This window comes from Diadema antillarum, unplaced genomic scaffold (assembly GCF_040938485.1).
Source record: "Diadema antillarum isolate AM-2024a unplaced genomic scaffold, OU_Dant_1.0 seq00000082_RagTag, whole genome shotgun sequence".
In the NCBI taxonomy this organism is placed as follows: Eukaryota; Metazoa; Echinodermata; class Echinoidea; order Diadematoida; family Diadematidae; genus Diadema; species Diadema antillarum.
In genome coordinates, this window is record NW_027271175.1 from 293,960 (window position 1) to 316,830 (window position 22,871).

General features: G+C 41.6%; 2 protein-coding genes across 2 annotated transcripts; both read left to right on the forward strand.

Moving 5' to 3' along the window:
• The first annotated feature begins 979 nt into the window (after positions 1 to 979).
• On the forward strand, positions 980 to 4,994 carry LOC139726283 (F-box only protein 39-like). Its single transcript, XM_071637352.1, has 3 exons — positions 980 to 1,264; positions 3,104 to 3,979; positions 4,623 to 4,994. The coding sequence occupies exons 1-3, from the start codon at positions 980 to 982 to the stop codon at positions 4,992 to 4,994; spliced, it is 1,533 nt and encodes a 510-aa protein (XP_071493453.1).
• Positions 4,995 to 8,593: 3,599 nt separating this feature from the next.
• LOC139726232 (large ribosomal subunit protein eL6-like) lies at positions 8,594 to 22,654 on the forward strand. The gene is made up of 6 exons (XM_071637299.1): positions 8,594 to 8,633; positions 11,669 to 11,789; positions 12,689 to 12,790; positions 13,528 to 13,717; positions 21,124 to 21,308; positions 22,434 to 22,654. Exons 2-6 carry the CDS (start codon positions 11,670 to 11,672, stop codon positions 22,584 to 22,586), a joined length of 750 nt encoding a protein of 249 aa, XP_071493400.1. The 5' UTR covers positions 8,594 to 8,633; position 11,669; the 3' UTR covers positions 22,587 to 22,654.
• The last annotated feature ends 217 nt before the right edge of the window (positions 22,655 to 22,871 follow it).

Consider the following 22,871-nt stretch of genomic DNA (forward strand, 5'->3'; position numbering starts at 1 on the left):
ATAAAGTTGTGGATACAGTGAACTCCATCACTGTATGCTGCACGGTGCTACTTCATTTCGAATAATACTATCACTCTCAATCATACGACAAAAACGCACACGGAATCACGATAAAAACTGGCACAGTTATAAATACGATTGAGAATAAACAAACAAACAAACAAATGGCAGTAACATGTGTCGCTTCAGTTAATAAATAAGCAAACAAAACTACCTAAATGTCGCAAGAAAAATAAATGTGAAGGCCTACAAGATAAAGGACTGAATGGAGAGACCAACCTGAATCCGATATAAACATTGAGTTTTGGATTAAAAAAAAAGTAACAAGAATACGGAAAACAACATCAAAAACAAACGAGCATGCTTGCAAGTTAATTATAGTAAACAAACAAACAAACAAACAAACAAACAAACAAACAGAAAAGGTAACGAACCTGGTTTTAACAAGGCGTAGCCTACTAGTAATGGCACTTAGAGAGTAACAGAATGTATAGTCATGACAATCAGTGAAAGACAGGACGTATAGCAGTTGACATTCGGACGGACATCCCGGACGGACTGTATGATATGACATTCCGTTTGGAACAGGATGGACATCACAGATTCTACACATCTTTGATGGAAGACCGAGATGGACAAAGCGTACTGCTTTCAACCAGCCAAGTTTATACGCGTTCAGCACTGTGACGTCATATCACAACTGCGCGCGATAAGTGTAATGAACCCAAGGCACTACGAAGAGTTGCTATGCCAATGACTGCCTTGAAGTTTTTGAGCTCCTGTAGATCCTTACTAACATTACTTCTAAGGATTATGTGACATATAACAAACGATAAACACACCCGGCTCTGAAGTGGACAAAAGTCTCTACTCTGAGACATCACATGCAAGTAAAATATATCGCTATTTTTATCTAATGAAATGTGGGTATTATGATTAACAAAATTACACTAAAACGAAAAAACTAACATCTGAAATCATGGAAGACAATCCGGGTAACCCGCCGGGTAACGACGTCATGGTTATTGACTTGCCCGATATCATGGTAACCGAAGTGACCGTTCAGACTCAAGATAAAGCGCCAAGCTCGCCTGGAACTTCGTACTTAGTCGCATACGATCCCGTGGATCAGGTAGATGATGACGACGTCTGCGATGATGATGAGGAGGAAGAAGAAAGCACTCGGTGGGATCTTCTCCCGGACTTGGTTTTGGCTAATGTTGCCTCGTATCTCAGAGAGTGGGACAAATCCGAAATGTCTCTGGTAAGATGTAGGAAGAGTGCAATAATCGTTATATTTTTTGATTCGACTCCGATTGATGCAGTATTTCTAGTGTAGGTTTTCATCTGATCTCACTTGCAGAAGAATAAATCTATACGCAATAGATACTTCTCCCATGTTACAAAATTGTGCTGATATTTTTTCAGTTATTGATAAGATGGGAGCTTTTTTCGTAAAACTGATATGAAATGCGACTAAAATTATATATCATAGGAATTCTGACAGATCACGTTTCTTTGTTTTCCCCGATCTTAGTCGAATATTGTTGTGTTTAGATAAAGCAAGTCTCGACACTTAAAGGGGATGGCTAGTAACCGATCAGTGGGAATGCTGAGGGATGATTGTTCCAATCCTTGTGGGATTCATTTAAGAGTGCATTATATAACTAATGTTGTGTGAAAATTATTTGCTTCAGAACGGTCTCATATTCAAGTAATGTGCAGATTAATGCCCCGACACTGACCAGGCACGCTAACCTGGAAACATTAAACTGCACATTACTTGAATATGAGACCATTCTGAAGCAAATAATTTTCACACAACAATAGATATGCAATGTACTCTTAAATGAATCCCACAAGGATTGGAACAATCATCCTCCAGAATTCCCACTAATTCCCACTGATCAGTTACTAGCCATCCCCTTTAAACAGTTTTCTAGCTGGTGGCCCATTCGGGCCACGTAAATCTTCAAATTCGAAATTTTGGCCGCTCCCAAAAAAAGTCACACGCATTTAAAGAAAGTATAACAATTCACATCTTGAAAGTTATCTGCCCTATTGGGCCACTAAAGCTAACATTTTTGTCCCCCCCCCCCCCCCCTCCGGCCCCCGACACAAATGGCCCGGCCACCCGGGCCACCGCAAATCTTGAGTCCTTACGTTGTATCTCCCGTCGGATAACATATCGAAAAATTACCAGTGAAAGGATGTATGATTATAAATATATAAATAGATAGATATATAAATATATGAATATATAAAGTATATAAATATACAAATATATCAAAATGTAAATACATAAAATATATAAGATATATGAATGTATCAATATATCAATATATAAATATATAGATATGTTAATATATGAATGTATAAATATATGAATAAATGAATATATCATTATTATCAGTTATTATAAATAAAAATAACCCCATTGCATTGCATAGATACGATTGATTTCTTGTCTGAATGTTTAAACATATTGCTATTACTAGCTAAACATGCACAAATAAAAGGGCCATTCGACAACGGCGCATTTTCTAAAAGTCTCTTATCGGAAAGGAATGGAAATTCTTCCTTTCATTCTTAAACCTCGAAAACACACAGGCATGAATTAGGACTATACGTTGCATCTTCATAAAACCCGTAATATTTTTTTATTTTGTTGATCTGTTCACGATTTTGTTTTGGATAAGTTACTTTTATAGGTCCTTTTGTCTTAGTTTCTTAGTTTCATCCATTTTCAATGTATATCAGTCAATCGATCATAAAATTTCTTGTATTACGTGTGGGGGGAATGCACCCTACAAGCCCAGCTTTTAGCATTCCTCCCCATTTCCAACATTTTCGTATACTTACAATTTTTCTGTAAACTTATCCTTCATTTTGTATTATGATGAAATTTATGTACTGTATTCAATATCTGTAATATATTTATATGTTTTTGTTGGAAATGAAAAATAAATGAACGAACGAACGATTTTGTAATATTCCTTATGCAATGGACCAATAATGGTTATTGGCCCATGATAGGCAGGCATATATTATCATGTGCTTTTGCTACCGTACTTGTTTTGTAATTGTGTTTGTGATTGAAAAGGTGTGCAAACACTGGAACAGAGTGATTCTCTGCGCCCCTCGATTGTGGCGACACCGCACCATCCGACTGCGTGGAGGACATCGTGATCGACATCACTTGAACTTCGCCACCCTCCTGGGTCGGTATCTGAATCGACTCCACCTGTCGAGCGGCCTGCGCAGCCTCAGGCACGTCAGGAAGTTCCAGCGAAACTTCACGACCATCCTGGCGGAGCTCTATCGGCAGAACGTGCAGTTGGAGGAACTTTCGTTGACGGAGCTCAAGTTTCATCACCACTTCCGGGGCACGCCCGGCGGCTACGCTCGCAAGGGCGTGATTCGCTCAGCCCGTCGATTTCTCGGAAAGCAGCGAAAGCTCCGCTATCTGGACTTGAACTACGGAGGTATGACGTGTGAAGAAGGGACATCACTTCTTGTAGCGGCCTCCGACAAGTCGGCCACGTCCATGAAAGCGCTTGACATCGAAGAATTATTTCGTCCAGGAGAAGCCATTCACACCAACTCCGAATTTTCTTCCACTCTTCCGCGCTTCAGAAACCTTACTCAGCTTACTCTGAACTATGCGGCTTTGTCTGATAGTTTACTCTATAACATGGCTGCCCAGCCGGCCAAAGGGAAGTTAGAGTACCTCCACGTGCGATGCATACGAGGTGAGAACATTGGTCACATCATCGGCACTCCCGCGTGGAGAGCGTTCGCCAACACGTTCACAGCCTGCACACTGGAGTTTTCCCTGGTGGGCATCATTCGTCTCAGCGACATCCAGAGAGTATTAACCCCTCAGATGCCGGTTCACATCATCAGCATCCTGGGACATAACGACGACTCCTTCCAACCGGACAGAACTCTCAAGTATATCTCTCGATATCTAAAGAGGGTGGGTATATTGAATATCATTAACACGGTGACGAGTTCCACTGGAGGGATAGAAATACCCGAAAAGAAAACTAAATGAATGAGAGGAATGATCATAATTATACAAAATGTCATTTGATCTGTCCGAGCTTCATGCTTAAAACTTTATGTTTTTCTGCCATGATCAATCATTTTAATATCACCGTGATTCTGTTCGTCAACACACATAATGTGTTAAACAGAAAAAAAGTTGACCCCTGATAGCTTTATGACTGATGATCAGTTTGCTGCTATCACTGCACGGGCTGCCAGAATGTATGAACAAGATCTAGTCCTCATCTTGAGTAGTTTGTAATTAACTTTGTAACCGATATACGTCCAACCGCATGATCTTAAAATTGGTACTGGAGAGAAAGAAATAATGCTTTACCTTTTTTTTTTTTTAAATTCGAATTTCGATGCAAATCAACATGAATTGAAACAGTGACATCATTTTCAATTCCAAAGCTCGTGCTACTGCTTTTTGCAATATTGTATGACGTAGTGGGTATATCATACAAGTACTTATTATACACTGTAGAGCTTGCCTGCAAACAATTTGCCCTGCCAAACCTTTCGTAAACCTACAAACAATTTGCCCTGTCAAACCTTTTGTAAACTTACAGACGCTGGAAAAGTTGACGGTGGACGTCACACCCTGCTACAAGATGTACGCCAGGGGCTTTATTGACGTCATCCGCGACAGCAGCCGACTCCGCCACGTCGAGGTTCGTGGCCGAATCCGGTGGCACGTCATTCGCGACGTCTTTGAGTTTCTCGACGTCAACTTCGTCCGCAAGGGAGTTTGTCCGACGCTGACCACGCTGAGGATGATGGTGACGAGCACGCCGCTGGAAACCTACGAAGACGAGGCCTTTGTCATCGAGGAGTTCCGTCCAGTCTTTTCCCGATTCGATCTCATGTACGAACTCGTCATCGAGCCTATGTTTTTCCCACTCCCACTGGAGTATCGCGCTCCCCATCGCGCACTCAACTAAGAACGTCACAATGTGATAGGAAAGACGTTTTTCGATCGTAATTACTGAATAACAGCATCGAAATCCATGTTGCTAATGTGAAGAATTATAAAGAGAAAGAAAATACGGCACGGACTACAAAATCTTCAGATGAGGGGATACCCCATAACTTGGGATAAGATGTTTTATAGGATTACTCTTGTATGTCAAGATTTCTTGTCAAGCAGCAACAAGGTTGCGGTTATAATACATACTGTATATTGCAGACTGCCACTCTGGTCCACTTATCAGCACAAAGCATAAAGTGATTATTGCCCTTCGTCATTATTATTTTCTTTAATGATAAGTCTGAAACATTGTGTTTATTCTTTCCAAACCGCTAGAGGTTTGACTAAGGTACACTACGCTATTGACATGGCTATATACCATAATCAACTTTAGACTATAGACGGATTTGTGATGATTTTTATTATTCTAACAAGTCTGATGTTGTCAGGATTATCAGTGTATAGTGACTGTCAGGCTCAACAACTGATCCTAACTGTGAAGGGGGCCATTAAATATCTAACCTCCTCGCATCTTACGAAGTTATGAACTGCATGCTGTTATGAATCATCCATTAAATGAATGTCGTGTACTAGTATATTATAACTATGATCCCTTGACATGCTTGATCTTCGTTTCTCTCATTGATACGTTCTATTCCTATTTTGTGTTAACCTTTCGAGTGGCACGGCCCACACTTTTGTTACGAAAAAACAAACAAACAAAAAGACAAAAACAACAACAACAACAACAAAAGCATGGGGAAAAACACGCAGTAAAACCCATAACTTCCGAGATTCTTTCAATTACAATAATACTTTATCAAGAATGTGATATACTCTTTTTTTCGGGGGGGGGGGGGATGGGAAGGACTCAATCAATCAAGCTCTCCCCCACCCCATATACACACATATATGAAACAACAACAATAAAAAAAATGTTCAGTCCGAGTTTACAATCCATCAATAAAACATACTTTCAATAAACTAATGTTTATATTATGCAGCAGAAGTACAATCTCCAATTTCTTATAGATCAGAAACTGGACTTGAAATTTGCGTCATGCGACGTTACGCCGATTAACAAACGTACTTGCAACTTACAAGAATAATCCAATAAATCAACGGGGAGATTGTGAGGCGGTGACTGTTGATCACCATTCACCTCATCTGTTAAAATTAATGATTTTACATTTTTCCATTGTGGTTGATAACTTGGTGTCACTGTATTGAGGAAACACGTGAGTCTCAAGTTTTTGCAACTGAACATTTTTTTTTTTCAAATGTCATCCCATATTAAATCAACGGGGAGATTGTGAGGCGGTGACTGTTGATCACCATGCACTTCATTTTGTTAAAATTAATGATTTTACATTTTTTCATTGTGGTTAATAACTTGGTGTCACTGTATTGAGGAAACACGTGGGTCTCAAGTTTTTGCAAGTGAACATTTTTTTTTTTCAAATGTCAGCTTGTATGCATTATATAGCTTTTAACTTTTCGAATTTCGCAATATCTCCGTGTAGAGCCTTACTTGTAATTCGCCCTCTGGAGCATCAACATGATTGACTATAACCCATAGCTCCCCATCATGCAAGTCAACACAGAATTGTCTCATTTAAGCTGAGGATGAAATGAAGACATGAATTCATCCGAACCAACTGAATCAACTGAATCAACCGAATCAACTGAAACAAAACACAATGGGGGAGGGACCCGTGGTCTGCATGAATGGGTGCGGAGAATGAGGCCGTATATTACTCAATGTTACAACTCTCTCAAGAACAAGTATTTCGTTTCACTATACATGTGGAGCCAGATGTGATATTTTTTTTTCACTTACTTTAACACTCAAATGAAAGAAATTTCCATGAGAAACTTCCTCCTTGTTATAGAGAAGCAGCCAGAAAATATGCACCTCGAAATAGTGGACATTATCACGGATAAATATTGCGATTGCAGAGCAATTCCACGCAACTCTCAACGCAATATTCATATCTCTCTAAAAAAAAAAAAATCGAGTGAAAATATTTACTCTTAATGGTGTGAATACAAAAAAGTGAATTTAGAGTGAATTTGGAGTGAAAATGCTCATTTTCACTCATTTTATAGAGTGACCTCAGGGATCACTCCAAAATCTTCGAGTGATCCCTGAGGTCACTCCAAAATGAGTGAAAATGAACATTTTCACTCCAGATTCACTCTAAATTCACTCTTTTTTGTATTCACTCCTTTAAGAATGAATATTTTCACTTGATTTTTTTTAGCGAGATACGCTGACTTGCTATAACATGCGGGAGATCTCTATAAGCCCTAAATAAGCATAAAATCAGAAGTTTCATTAAATCCGACCTCACATTATACTGCAATGGAAAGTAAGACTCCATTATAATTATTTCTTTACTGAAAAGTAAAATTGGTCGCAGCCACATAGACATTTATCATCGGGAGATACTGCAGAGACGGTGATTACTTTCTGCTTTCAACTGCATACTCTTCTTCGTCGGTTTATGCACAGAATATCATGAAGATATACCATTTTGTCGATGGTGTAGAAAACTGTAGGGCCTATAAAGCTTTACAGGGCAGGCGGAACCGGGGGGGGGGGGGGGAGGGGGGGGGGGGTTTGCACCCGTACACAATAGGGTGTCATCACTTAGGCTCCCCCCCCCCCACTTTTTTTTTTTAAAACCCCGGAAGTGGTACTAGAAAAAAATATAGTAAAATAAAATCTTTGAGGGCGGTAGAGCCTTCTTTTTTATTTTGCGCTGGAGACCTTTTTTTTCTTCTGTTTTTGCTTGGCAGCTGAAAAAAAACAAAAACAAAACAAAAACCGGAAGTGGAATGAGAAAGATGTTCTAAAGACCTTTTTTTTTTTTTTTTTTTTTTTTGCTTGTTAGCTGAAAAAACCCAGAAGTGCCACCAGAAGTTGCCCTGAAGGCCTTTATTGTTTTCCTTTTTGTTTGTTAGCTCATGAAACTCGGAAGTGCACCCCCCCCCCCCCCCCACACACACACATACACACTTTTGAAAACGTATGGCGCCGGTCATGCTATAGGGTCCACGGCCCGTTTACTCCTATTCGGGACTCCCATCTACACAGGTCATAATAATTGCTGGGTGTTTTCCATAACATTTTGTTCAAAAATAATAGAAAATAAAAACCCACCCACAAACACACACACACACACACACACTAAATAATTCGAAAAATATGATACAAATTTGCCTTTTGTAATTAAACAACTTTATGTCGAAGATACAATAAGTCTAGTTTGCGAAGATTTTTGTGTAGGTCAATAATTAGGGGAGAGTTGAATTAGGGCCATGACCCAGTATGCGGATTATGTACTTTTCACCAATAGCCTATACTAGCATGCCGTTTTATTAAAAAATGTGAACCTTGAAAATATGCTCGACTGTAACGAAATGGACTCTTTTCCACCTCCCTGCTTTTACTCATCATCGACATGCTCAACTCGCGTGCATTCGCACTTCGCAGTCAATGGAGTACACAACTGCTGCTGAGCTGGAGCGAGCGCTCAAAGATTTAGCAGCGAGTCTAGTTGGTATCCCATCATTCCTCCCACATCCTCTTTGCTATCCCGACAATAACGTGAGTGTTCTTCTGGGCTCTGTCTTCTGTACAATCTGACAAAAATCTCAGAAAAATGATAATGATCCATTTGTCTTTGTTCACAATGATGTTTCATCATATATGTACAATGTAGATTATACATACATTATCAACATAAAAACCGTGACAATTTTGTAATCGTCATAATTCACCACGGGACAACGTCTCTTACACGCATAGCTTCGGCAGCAGTGTGATACATAAATCAGCGGATCATCTGTGTGTAAACGTGTACTACTTAGTGCAGTGTATACAAATGTGCATCGTGTTGCGTATTGCAACGTCTAACAATGTTAGGGCCTTCTGAAAAACGTAGGCATCTATGCTACATCCCGCTGTCGTTAGTAGACTTTGAATATGTGACATTCTGAAACCACAACCTGGACTTGTAGGTTGTAGATCGGTGTGTATAAAATTTAAGCTTGGTATCTTTTTGAAACGGCATTGATGGGGCATACCATTTGATTGGCACCCGTCCGTACTACCGCTCCACAGCACACAAGCAGTCATAGCACAGCTCACAGCCTGCAGCCGGCCACAGTCACTGCATACCACGTATACCACACCACACCACACCACATCACACAGCAACACCATCATACTCCAGTATTACACTTACAGGCCCTTGAAGTCTAACGTTACACACAACCCACAGGCGTCACAGTGACAGTAAATTAAAACTGAGCGATAAATCGCTAATCCTGTGGTACGGTACAATGAAAGCGTTTCTCGCACTTTTGTTCCTTTCACCACGGCTTGCGTTCTACGTGGTGATTGACTATGAAGCGGTGTTCCCAACAATATTTGCGTGTACGTTCTAAGTTTCTATCACACTTTAATGTGCAAAAGTCATGCCTTGACAGTACTGTTGCAACTGGTGTGTCATTCAAAAGAAATATTGAAAATAGATTTGTCACACAATTTATACCAAAGCAAAGTTTGGCATTCCTCTTTAACTTTGCTCAAGGAAATTTATAGAAGTTATACAAATTGGAAAAACTGAATTCTTTCTCAAAGTACGACTACCTTCGTGTCTGAGAATAATCACAATGTGGCACACAGGGGGTTTCCACCATAGCACATAAAGAGTTAAGTACCAATACCAGTAGTACTACAGTATAGTAGACTCTCTGTACTAGTCTCTAGTACCAGGTAGACCTCTATTTTATTAGTTGTGCATTTAAATCAGTTTTACATGTTCCCCAATCAATCTTAACTTTCCTATTGATTTCAAATCCATCTTATGCACTTGTCAATGTAATGACGCACCCCACTACCCCCGGACATGGGTGCGTCATGGTCATTTTTTGACTGACCACACGGGGTTTTTGACGCACCCCCACAGTCACTTTTTGACGGACCACACGGGGTGTTTGACGAACACCACAGTCACTTTTTTGACGGACAACACGGGGTTTTTGACGAACACCTAGGTCACTTTCTTGACGGACATCCTCGGTACATTTGACGCACCCCGTAAATACTGAAAGGATTTTTGCATACGCTTTATTCACGCAATTTCATTTTCTTTCGGTTCGTAAACACAATTTGTCAAAGTTTCGGCAAGTTTCCCTTACCCTGGCCCTGTAAGCACCGTACTGTCATTCACCGTACATCACTCTGCTGCTACGATATTCCGAATGTATGTGCATGCAATCCATTGCATAGTCACCTGGCCATGACTTGTCTGCAGATGCGCTGTATGTGCGCGGCCATTTCTAGTCCGGTTGAATGCAACACATGGACGATGTACGTTCGATGAGGAATAACGAGCACGCTGCTCACTTGCGATTTGCACAGCGTTAGCGAGCGAGTCGCGCACCACTAACACTCGACTTGCCTGCTACTATACTGCAGGTACGCGCAGTACGCACCACGCAACGGTATACCAAAGATCGTATACGGAATTCCGTATACGATCTTTGATTTTACTATTTAGTACTGTGAGGTTGAAATCGTTATATCGCTAAACAGTCCGTCTGGCTTGAGATTGAGTATGCGTGATTTCATGAGTTTGTTGGAAAGAAAATGTGAGGAGAAAGGGTGGCTTTTAAATCATTTGCTTGCCAGATTCGGGCAAGCATTTTTCCCTCTTAGGCCTACTCCAAAACGCTTCCCGACTTTGATTTTCACTTGCCGCGGGAAAGCGCTCACTGTAAATTCACTCGCGGTACGTACGTGTATCCGGTACTGGTAGCGTGCAAAAATGCGTGCAGTTTTCCATAGCCAAGTGCATACCATGACGCACCCCTCGGTTCAGAATAATGCGTGTTATTTTCCATAGCCAAGTGACGTACCATGACGCACCCATTGGTCAAAAATTTGACGACAATGATGGGATTTTGACGCACCTTTGGTCAAAAATTTGACGGACATAGCTGGTAAAATGACGCACACCTGGGTCACAAATTTGACGGACCAAACGAGGAAATGACGCACCCATGTCCGGGGGTAGTGGGGTGAGTCATTACATTGACAAGTGCATTATTCATTTAAAAAAAAAGAATGGAGTGAGCTGAAAACCATGGTAAGTAAAGTTATGTAGACTGGTTTAAAAGGTATGAAAACTTGGGTTATTTTCCCATTATATTTATAATATTTTTATTTATTGGGTCATTTTTCTTTGCGAGGTACCATTAGTCTGATGTGGTAGTAGAGTATCTAGTTGGTGTGGCTGTATCCAACCTCTCCAGACATGGAAACGGTCTGGTCACACAGGACTGCTCAAGCTCAATTACAAATGTCACACAGTAGGCCCCACAGTAAAGCTTCTTGCAGTGTAGCAAACCCTGGACTACATTAGAAAGTCAATCACCATGTGTGAGCTCAAGTAAATATTCACTGCACATGAACTGTCATAGTGCTTGCAATTGTGATTGTAGAAGAGATGAGGACATACCTGGTATGTTAACAGATGCATGAGGGGCAAAGAAGCTGTGGTATTTTGGGAAGTATGCATTCCCAACAAATTTCTTTCATATTTTTCATGCTGGTGTAATTTATATTTCATATAGCATGGGAGACGACCAAGCCAAGAAGGGGCACACTTCCCGTCAAAAATGGATGACGGGGGGCATTCCACGGTACAGTCGTTCACAGATGTACAAAAGGACAGCCCAGTACAAGAAGAAGAAGGTACGCACAGTTACTTAATATACAGCTGTATGCACAAATATGGTTTCAGTTATCATGCCCTGTAAGTTATCCGGTTACATACACTGTATATGCATTATGTGAAGCATCAAGTTTTCCGGCAGTAGCATTCTTTTATCAATTGTCACCCTTTGTGCAAATGTATTTTGTAAGATCGCAGCTGCCAGTCTACCTTTTAACAAACATGTCAGAAAGGAACCAATAGGATTTGAAGCTGTTATCCCTCCGAGTAGCAACACCACCAGGTTGCTGCAGTATTGATTAAAAAAAAAAAAAAAAACTGTTGTAGTTTATATTTACCCCTCTAAATAATCAATCTCTTTCAGTGTCATTGTTTTCTATTTCATTTTCCCAAATTATGAGAGGGCGTGCTAGGCTAAGCAAGGCTTCTGTTCATCTGCTTTTGCCTTCAAAACACATATCAATGAAATATGAATAGTAGAGCTATGATTTCTCTGAAGAGGAAACCAAGGAAGAATCATTTATTGAGTAGAACTTCTACACTTTTGTCTGCTTGTGCATTTTAATGATTGTTGTACATGTACATTTGATACTGATTTCCTATAGATTATTGGGTCCACTGTATCTATAGTAGTAAAGCAGTTGTAAAGTACATTGTACAGTATGTATAGGTTAGCTACTGTATACTTGTGTCATCATCTTGCATGCACATGCAGTACATTTATACATTTGTATATTGCTTTACACTGTAGTTTGAGAGATTGCATTATGTACAGAGCATCAACCCAGCTAAAAGTGTAAAAACGCAGTGATGGACCCCAGCCATAAGGGAATAGTCAATTTAAATTTTAGTCAAATAATGATATTGCAAAAGATGACATCTGTGTAAATGTACTAAGTTCTCTTCTGTTTCTCCTCAGGCTGTTATCAAGAAGGAGAGGAAGAGGAAGCCAGCCATGGTGGAGAAGCAGATCGGCGGTGAGAAGAACGGAGGAAAGCGTGTGGTGCGCGTCAACAGGCTGGTAAGTGGAGGCATCATAAATGTGGGAATGTGGACTGGGCTCACCTGTTCTGGTTTACCTGCGTGTGTTGCAAACTGAATGAGACTACAGTGGAACCCTGTCTGCTGTGACAGGCTTGGTCTTAGGCCTTTGCCATGGTCCTGATCTCCCCCCCCCCCCCCATTGCATTCGATGATGAAGTTTTCTTTGCCAGTAAATAGAATAGACGAGCTCTGATTAAAATCTGATGAGACATTGTTACATAAATTGGAAATATTTAGAACAAGGCACTCTTCTTGCATGAAACATCAGAGCGCCAGTTTGCAGTGCTTATGCATGCCACTGTATGAGACACATAATCTGTACTGGGGCAATGTAAATATGATGTACGCTGTATGTGAATTTTGTGCACAGTAATGGTTATGGGGCAGGTAGGTGACTTGAGTGCTGCATGGTACACATGTTACAAGCAAATCAGAGCAGTGTGCCATAAAATATGTTCGGACCCTGCAGGAGTAGATTGCGCCGTGACGTTTTATTTTGTCTAGGTCTTTTTGTTTTTCGGTACAATGAAATTATGGTTGTTTTATATGTATTGGATTCAGGGAAATGTAATTATTTTGGCAGAAACATTTTAAATTTTGTGTTGATAGTCATGGAAGGTGTAACTTTTATGCATATTTTGGGAAAACTTTTTTGTTGTTGCAATGGGCTGCCACTTTCACTTCACTTTGCCTTCTTCACATTTGCTTGTGTAGCCCCGCTACTACCCAACTGAGGACCTTCCACGCAAGCTGAACAATCGCAAGAAGCCCTACAGCCAGCACAGGTCCAAGCTGAGGCCGTCCATCACACCGGGCGCTGTCCTCATTCTCCTGGCTGGACGCTACAAGGGCAAGAGGGTGGTGTTCCTGAAGCAGCTTGCTTCCGGACTCCTCCTCGTCACAGGTTTGTTTGTTTGTTTGTTTTTGTTGTGCTTCTGACAATAATGCTTTATGATAACCCATATTGTGCTGCATTAGCTGGTCTTCCATAGGGTTCAGTTGTGAGTACAGGTGACTCCCATTATAACGAAGTCCTGGGGACTGGCAGATTTTTCCTTTCATTATATTGAAATTTCGCTTCAGCCAAACTGTAAATAGTTAGGGCATTTTAGAAAATTTCTGGACCATCTGTGAAAAAATTGCTTACCAATAGCTTTCTTCACCAGTGTGTTCATAAAGGTGTCTACTAACACCTCTCAATTAGTTCCAACCCAAAGCCTTGTGGAAAATTCTGGGGAGCCAATCAAAGTTGGGCATCCGGAGGGGGGCGGGGCAAAAATTGAAAAATACATATTTTTCCCAATATAGGCGTGTGAGATGTCTAACTAGGGGTTTCTGGGGGTGCTGAATCGATTCCAAGCATTAGATTTGAGTTAAAACTACTATTTGACAGTAAAATAGGCCACGCCTCCATTTTGCCCCCGCCGAAATACGTAAATATTGGTATTTTTATACATATCTCATTGGGTTGATATAGTGGGTTTTTAGGGTGCACTGAAAACATTTATGTGCGATGGGAAGTAGTCGTTCCCATTTCTCTTATATCCATTACACTAAATATCATCATATTTCTGCTGTAAATACCGGTACTTATTAAATATTTGATTCTCAATGAGTTCGAACCAACATCCGTGTGGAAAAAAAAAAACTGGGGGGGGGGGGGGGGAACAGTTAAACCTAGGCAACAAAGGGGGGGGGGGGTGTCAAACAATGGGAAAATTTTTTTTCCACTGTTTAATAGTAAGTGAGATGCCTAATTAGGGGTTTCTGGAGGTGCTGAATCGATTCCAACCATTAGATTTGAGTGAAAACTACTATTTGACAGTAAAATAGGCCACGCCTCCATTTTGCCCCCGCCGAAATACGTAAATATCGGTATTTTTATACATATCTCATTGGGTTGATATAGTGGGTTTTTAGGATGAACTGAAAACATTTATGTGCGATGGGAAGCAGTCGTTCCCATTTCTCTTACATCCATTATACTAAATATACCAATATCCGTATGGGAAAAAAATGGGGGGGGGGGGGGCGGATAAACCATAGGCAACAAAGGGGGGGTCGAACAATGGGAATTTTTTTCAGTATTAACATCTGAGATGCCTAATTAGCGGTTTCTGGGGGTGCTGAATGGATTCTGAAGATTAGTTTTGAGTAAAAACTACTACCTGACCATTAAAATAGGCCACGCCTACTTTTTGCACCCGCCAAAATATTATTGGTATTTTGTACGTATCTCAACGAGTTTAAAATTATAGTGAGTTCCTTAGAATGCTGAATTGAGGTCTATCATTGAATTTGAGCTATACCCACTCTAAAAACAGTGTGCAAAACACTGCAACATAAGTGCGCAATTGGAAGTAGTCGTTCCCACTTCTCTTACTTCCATTATGCTCCATTATAATCCTACAGAAATGTATCTCAATATTAAAATCTTGGTACTTTACCCTACTCCCCGACATCCCCCTCACTGCTCTCATCAGCTGTTTGGTTGATATTCTGGCAAGAGTTACCACGACATTTGCCGCAAGCAGAAAAATACTTGACTCCTTGCTTTTTACAACAGCACCTAAGTGTGCTACAGTCCCCTCACAGTTGCAGCTGACAAACTTCAGAAGATAGTCCTTTGCGATGGGGTCTGTTGAAGGGACCGGTGCGTAACCTTGGTCACTGAGCTTCCATCCGTACTCCAAGATCTCCAATGATGGAGTTTGCAACATTAGCCAATCTCTGGTTTGGAGATAAGCTCGTAGAGAATGCTGCGTTGCAGCTTCTGTTGTCAGGGGCAGTTTCTCAAGTTTGATGCTCCCAGCAGCAGCACGCTTGCTGAAGATGTCAGATGTCAAGTCTCCCATTGCAAGTCTTTGGGTGGTTTTCCATGGAACATGAGCTTAACTAATTCACAGCCAACTTTAATGATATCATCTTTCCTGGCTTGGATGTCCAGAAACACATCCATGGCCCTTTCCGCCTTGTCAGTCTCGCAGAGCTTGTTTATCAAAGTTGATTTGCTGAACCCAGAAATCGCCGACCGTCTGTATCGCAGCCAGAGAAGCTGTGCAAGAAGATCAAATACTTCCTGTAACTCTCTTGGAGGGCCTCCCTGATCTTTGCGCTATCATAATATGTTTCTTTGGCTGTTTTTATGAGGAAGACGGGGTGGTCTGCAGCATGATGAATCAGCAAAACCATGATGTCGGTGTCCTCAACCCTCACCTCAACAGGAGAATATTTTGCCTCATCTAGAGCTGCCCGGACTATAGCAGTGTCTGCATCATCGTGGCATTGCTGTACACTGATCCCATTTCTACTGAATGTCTCAGCAAGCAGCAGAATGAGCTGGGCCTTGTTGCTCTAAACTGTTGTCGAGGAACTTTTCTCTTGGAACGAGGCTTTTGATGTCTGGGCGAAACAGAATGTCGCAGCATGCATTCCTTGCTCATCTCAGGTAACGATGTTCCTCAGTGGAGCTGCCGTATCCATCAAAGACCACAGTGATTTGGAGAAACTGGCTCCCCATGGACTCCACAAACTTTAGGTAGCTCTCGACAAATGACCTTCCAGGTGAGGTTATCCTCCTACTTGAAGTTATGCATGCGGAGCCACCCACCATCAATCACCAGACTCGTGCAGGGGGTTTGTTTGATGGGTTCCACAAATGCCTTCAGAAATCTTGCTAGGGCAGCCTTGTCTGGTTTCGCAACTTCTGGTCTTTGTCAAATAGAGACATTGGTGTTGGCGTCAACTCAAATCACAGAGCTTCTTTCGTCTTGAATTCACGCTCACTGATGATGATTAGACTGTTGAAGAGCTTGAGTGAGTCAATAACCAGCTTCTTTCAATTGACTTTGGGTCCACTTCTGAGGCTCTCTAATGACTTCACCTTGTGCTAAATTTCCATTGAGTCAAGAACCGTTCGTCCATTCATCTTGGCCTGCATGGCTCTGCCAACCTCCTCTGCCTGATCAGCATTGACTGGGCCCTCTGGAGTGCTGCTGAAGTGCTACCAAGATGAATGGACGAACTGGTTCTGGATTTGAGTTGACGCCAACACCAATGTCTCTATTTAACAAAGACCAGAAGTTGCTAAAGCCAGACAAGGCTGCCCTAGCAAGATTTCTGAAGGCATTTGTGGAACCCATTGAATAAACCCCCTGCCCGAGTCTGGTGATTGATGGCGGGTGACTCTTGCACAACGTCAAGTGGGAGGCTAACCTCACCTGGAAGGGCATTGCCAAGAGCTACCTCCAGTTTGTGAAGTCCATGGGGAGCCAGTTTCTCCAAATCACGGTGGTCTTTGATGGATACGGCAGCTCCACTGAGGACCATGATCACCTGAGACGAACAAAGAATGCATGCTGCAACATTTTGATTCGCCCAGACATCAAAAGCCTCGTTCCAAGAGAAAAGTTCCACGACAACAAGAGCAACAAGGCCCAGCTCACTCTGCTGCTTGCTGAGACATTTAGTAGAAATGGGATCAGTGTACAGCAATGTCACAATGATGCAGACACTGCTATATTTCGGGCAGCTCTGGGTGATGAGGCAAAATATTCTCCTGTTGAGGTGAGGGTTGAGGACACCGACATTATGGTTTTGCTGATTCATCATGCTGCAAACCATCCCATCTTCCTCACAACAGCCAAAGAAACATCTTATGATATCGCAAAGATCAGGGAGGCCCTCCCAGAGAGATACAAAAAGGATTTGATCTTCTTGCACAGCTACTCTGGCTGCGATACAGTGTCAGCGATTTCTGGGTTCAGTAAATCAACTTTGATAAACAAGCTCTGCGAGACTGACAAGGCGGAAAGGGCCGTTGGATGTGTTTCTGGACGTCATATTCCATGGAAACCACCCAAAGACTTGGGAGACTTGACATTTGACATCTTCAGCAAGTGGGCTGCTCCTGGGAGCATCAAACCTGAGAAACTGCCCCTGACAACAGAAACTGCAACGCAGCATTCTCTATGAGCTTATCTCCAAACCAGAGATTGGCCAATGTTGCAAACTCCATCATTGGATGTGTTGGAATACGGATGAAAGCTCGGTGACCAAGATTACGCACCGGTCCCTTCAACAGACCCCATCGCAAAGGACTATCTTCTGAAGTTTGTCAGCTGCAACTGTGATGGGACTGCAGCACACTTAGGTGCTGCTGTAAAAAGCAAGGAGTCCAGTATTTTTCTGCTTGCGGCACATGTCATGGTAACTCTTGCCAGAATATCAACCAAACGGCTGATGAGAGCAGTGAGGGAGATGTCGGGGAGTAGGGTGAAAAGTAGCATGGTTTTAATATTGAGATACATTTCTGTAGGATTATAATGGGGCATAATGGAAGTAAGAGAAGTGGGAACGACTTCTTCCAATTGCACACTTATGTTGCAGTGTTTTGCACATTGTTTTTAGAGTGGGTATAGCTCAAATTAAATGATAGACCTTAATTCAGCATTCTAAAGAACTCACTTTAATTACAAACTCATTGAGATACGTAAAAAATACCAATAATACATTATTCGGCGGGAGCAAGAAGTAGGCATGGCCTATTTTAACGGTCAGGTAGTAGTTTTTACTCAAAACTAATGTTTCGAATCCATTCAGCACCTCCAGAAACCCCTAATTAGACATCTCACTTACTATTAAACAGTGGAAAAAAAAATATTTTCCCATTGTTTGACACCCCCCCCCCCCCCCCCTTTGTTGCCTAGGTTTAACTGTTCCCCCCCCCCCCCCCCAGTTTTTTTTTTCCACACAGATGTTGGTTCGAACTCATTGAGAATCAAATATTTAATAAGTACCGGTATTTACAGCAGAAATATGATTATATTTGGTGTAATGGATATAAGAGAAATGGGAACGACTACTTCCCATCGCACATAAATGTTTTCAGTGCACCCTAAAAACCCACTATATCAACCCAATGAGATATGTATAAAAATACCAATATTTACGTATTTCGGCGGGGGCAAAATGGAGGCGTGGCCTATTTTACTGTCAAATAGTAGTTTTTACTCAAATCTAATGCTTGGAATCGATTCAGCACCCCCAGAAACCCCTAGTTAGACATCTCACACGCCTATATTGGGAAAAATATGTATTTTTCAATTTTTGCCCCGCCCCCCTCCGGATGCCCAACTTTGATTGGCTCCCCAGAATTTTCCACAAGGATTTGGGTTGGAACTAATTGAGAGGTGTTAGTAGACACCTTTATGAACACACTGGTGAAGAAAGCTATTGGTAAGCAATTTTTTCACAGATGGTCCAGAAATTTTCTAAAATGCCCTAACTAAAAGTACAGTAAGATAATATTTAGACTATGATTTTTTACCTAAATGATAACTTCGTTGTAATGAAAATTTTGTTTTAAAGGGGAAGGCTAGTAACTGATCAGTGGGAATCAGTGGAAATGCTGGGAGATGATTGTTCCAATCCTTATGGGATTCATTCAAGAGTATATTGTATATCTATTGTTGTGTGAAAATGATTTGCTTCAGAACGGTCTCATATTTAAGTAATGTGCAGATTAATGCTCCGTCACTGACCAGGGACGCTAACCTGGAAGCATTAAACTGCACATTACTTGAATATGAGACCATTCTGAAGCAAATAATTTTCACACAACAATAGATATACAATGAACTCTTGAATGAATCCTATAAGGATTGGAACAATCATCTCCCAGCATTTCCACTGATTCCCACTGATCAGTTACTAGCCTTCCCCTTTAAAGGGATCGTATAGTTTTGGTTGAGACCTAATTTGAGGTTTCTAACATATTTTGATGAGATAATGAGAAACCTTGTATTAAATATGAAAGAGCATGTAATTCCATGAGGAGTTCAACGTTTATTTGATGAAAATTGGTTTGAAATGGCTGAGATATCCAAAAGTTAAAAGCCCAATTCTCATCTCCACCAATACAGTACCATCCCTTTAACCGTTATAATGGGAGTGCTCTGTAATTGTGGGCTGGCCACATCACTGGGTTATCCTATACCCTGCTCTTCGCATTGAATGAATGAAACCAAATCTTTTACGTGGTTGGGTGTGACTCTCACACACAGGACCTTCATTTTATGTTCTATCTGAGGGACAGAGAATTTTGCCTCTACTAGAGGGACAACACAATACCACCCAACATCGTTTCAGGTGGCATACAAGTAGATACCTACAGGTGTTGATGTTCAGTGATGCATTACATGAAGATGGCCTGCAGAATGTGTCAATGGAAGCAATAGAGAGGGTTGGGAGTGTGAATGGTACAGTTTGCCAGCCACTTCATAGTGGTGGAATGGGGCTAAGTTGCAGGACGCTGCATCACTAGGGAGCTTTAGATTTGCGGTGCGGACGTTTGAGACGATAAGTGTGTTGGATGTTCTCCTTTCTTCCTACATCGTTTCAGGTGGCATACAAGTAGATACCTACAGGTGTTGATGTTCTGTGATGCATTACATAAAGATGGCTTGCAGAATGTGTCATTGGCAGCAGTAGGGAGGGGTGGGAGTGTGAATGGTACAGTTTGCCAGCCACTTCATAGTGGTGGAATGCGGCTAAGTTGCAGGACGCTGCATCGTCGTCTTCTGAAAGAATTACTGAATAGTCAGTGAACACACACACACACACACACACAAATGGCTACACACACAAAAAAAAATCTCTACACTGCACAGTGATCTGAATGCTGAGGCTGTTCAAATGCAGAGACTCCAACCCCAAGCACCTTCTGATCTGGAGATTCTCCCGCCCGAAACCCCAAGCAAACGGGAGACTCCAAGTTGATGTGTGTGAAGCACGACGTTCCTAGGGTTCTAGATGTTCTCTGGTGCTATCTAAGGCTTATTTTTTCAACATACCATAGCAATAAGTAAGAAATCCTTTCCACCGGGAGACACAGAGCCAGGGCGGGAGAAATCAAATCTCCAGCGGGAGAACGGGAGATTTTGCAAAAATGGGTTTTCGGCGGGAGATCTCCCGTCAAAAACGGGAGAGTTGGAGTCTGTGCAAATGTCACAACTGTGATATCCTCATTAGTCATATTATTCTTTGTGACCCAACACCACAGCAAGAGTGTTGAAGCCCTTGTAATGGGAAGAGTTGAAATGATTGGCAAAAGACAGTCTTTCTTTGTGTTAGTAAAAGTGAGAGAGTCATTCCTCTTGAGGTTAAATGATCTACCCTTTTTCCTTGGGCGAGCTTATTTTGTTTTTCTTCCTCTTCTGGTTCAGTCTGCCTCCTTCAGTCATAGCGAGGATTGGAATGAATCTTTGGTTGATCCCCACTTATCTCCTGTGGTCATATCTCTCTGTCCAGGTCCCTTTGATCTGAATGGTGTGCCACTGCGCAGAATCAACCAGGCTTACGTCATCGCCACCAAGACCAAGGTGGACATCAGTGGGGTCAAGTTGCCCGAGAGGTTAAACGACATCTACTTCAAGCGCCAGAAGCTGAAGAAGCCACGTGGCCAGGAAGGAGAGATGTTCGAGTCCGAGAAGCAGGTATAGTCAATGGGTCATACCTCAGGGCTGGTCCTTTGAGGGGAATTCGATGACAGAGTACATTTGCCACTCGAGCAACCCTAAAGCTCTTTATCAAACAGAGTGCATTCTCTTTTCACATAGGGGTTTATAATTCTCTATTGTTCTGTTCTGTTTCCATGGTCATCCTTGGTTCGTATCAACTGTGTTCCAAAGAATCATCTATATCCTATTGTAACAACATTTAGTTTGAAATAATCCTGTGTCATATAGTGCAAAGAATTTGCATTAATTCATAAGGGCTAGCTGTTTATCAAAGTATAATCATTCTGTCCAAAGTGACTGCAACTTGAAGCCCAGTGAAACTTGGAATGCCTGTACAAAAACATAGTGATAGGACTCTTGGGTTGTGAGGTAAGAGTCAGAGACAATGTTTAGAATGTCTCACCTTACCCACGTCGGCAATTATTTTAATGGATTCAATACAAGAATTTGTCTTTTTACGATCTATAGAGTGCCTCTCCAAAATTGATTAGATCCATTGAAGATTTAACAAGGTAAACAACCAAACAAAAACATGTTGATACTGAGCAGCTTTATGGTTTAGACCAAGAGAGATCCAGTGAATATCAAAGTTTAATCCCTGAAAAATTTGCCAGCTTTGTGCTTTGCTAAAAAAATTGGACCAAGTTCAGTCCAACTTCCAAAGCTTTTGGTATATATACTACTCAAAAAAAGTTAAGGACCACTTTTTAAAACGTACACATTTGTACACATTTGTACCACTTCACAATGGGCCCACTTTTCAGGATATGCAATAATGCGAGAGACATCATGCAACAACTGAAACCACCCATGTGTGAAATTGTTACAGGGTGTTTGAGGAGATTCAAGACAGCCATATTCGGGTATTTCTAGAAATACAACACCCGGTTTGAAAATTGTATACACACATTAAAAAGTGGTCCTTAACTTTTTTTGAGTAGTGTATAAACTGTTCATGTTGCAGTTGTGTAGGCAGTCTGCCCAAGTCGTTCAGTGTGTTAGCAGGAGTATTTATATGAGATTGGCTTGCGTCTAGAGAATTCTTCATCCATTTGCAAAGTTTCCATGCTGATAACAATACGGCTGTGTTGGTTTCCCCAGGAGTACAAAGTCTCTGAAGAGCGCAAGGAGGACCAGAAGACGGTGGACGGTCAGCTCCTGCCCCTCATCAAGAAGACGGATTACCTCAAGGGATACCTCCAGATGGCGTTCTACCTTAGCAACAAGCAGTACCCACACAAGATGGTATTCTAAGATACATACAAACACACCAGTCTCAGCTTTCATCTCGGCTCCATCAACCAACATTTCCCCCCAAAACTTGCCATATGCAGAACCACTGGACTCACAATGAAATTGGCAATATGCAAGATTCCACACGTGGTGAACAGGATCGCCCATCCCTGAATGGAGTTACTTGGTTGTAATGCAGAATCCCAGGACTGCTCTTCACACTGCGGTTTGACTTTTTTCCCCAGGTGAACTACGAAATCGCTCGTCGATAATAAAAAGACGCAAAAAAAAGTAATGTCGTCTGCC

Coding starts and splice junctions, on each gene's coding strand:
- LOC139726283 (XM_071637352.1), top strand. CDS start 980: ATGGAAGACAATCCGGGTAACCCGCCGGGTAACGACGTCATGGTTATT. Junction 1,265..3,103: donor ACAAATCCGAAATGTCTCTG/GTAAGATGTAGG, acceptor GTGATTGAAAAG/GTGTGCAAACACTGGAACAG. Junction 3,980..4,622: donor TCTCTCGATATCTAAAGAGG/GTGGGTATATTG, acceptor GTAAACTTACAG/ACGCTGGAAAAGTTGACGGT.
- LOC139726232 (XM_071637299.1), top strand. CDS start 11,670: ATGGGAGACGACCAAGCCAAGAAGGGGCACACTTCCCGTCAAAAATGG. Junction 12,791..13,527: donor TGGTGCGCGTCAACAGGCTG/GTAAGTGGAGGC, acceptor TTGCTTGTGTAG/CCCCGCTACTACCCAACTGA. Junction 21,309..22,433: donor TGTTCGAGTCCGAGAAGCAG/GTATAGTCAATG, acceptor TGGTTTCCCCAG/GAGTACAAAGTCTCTGAAGA.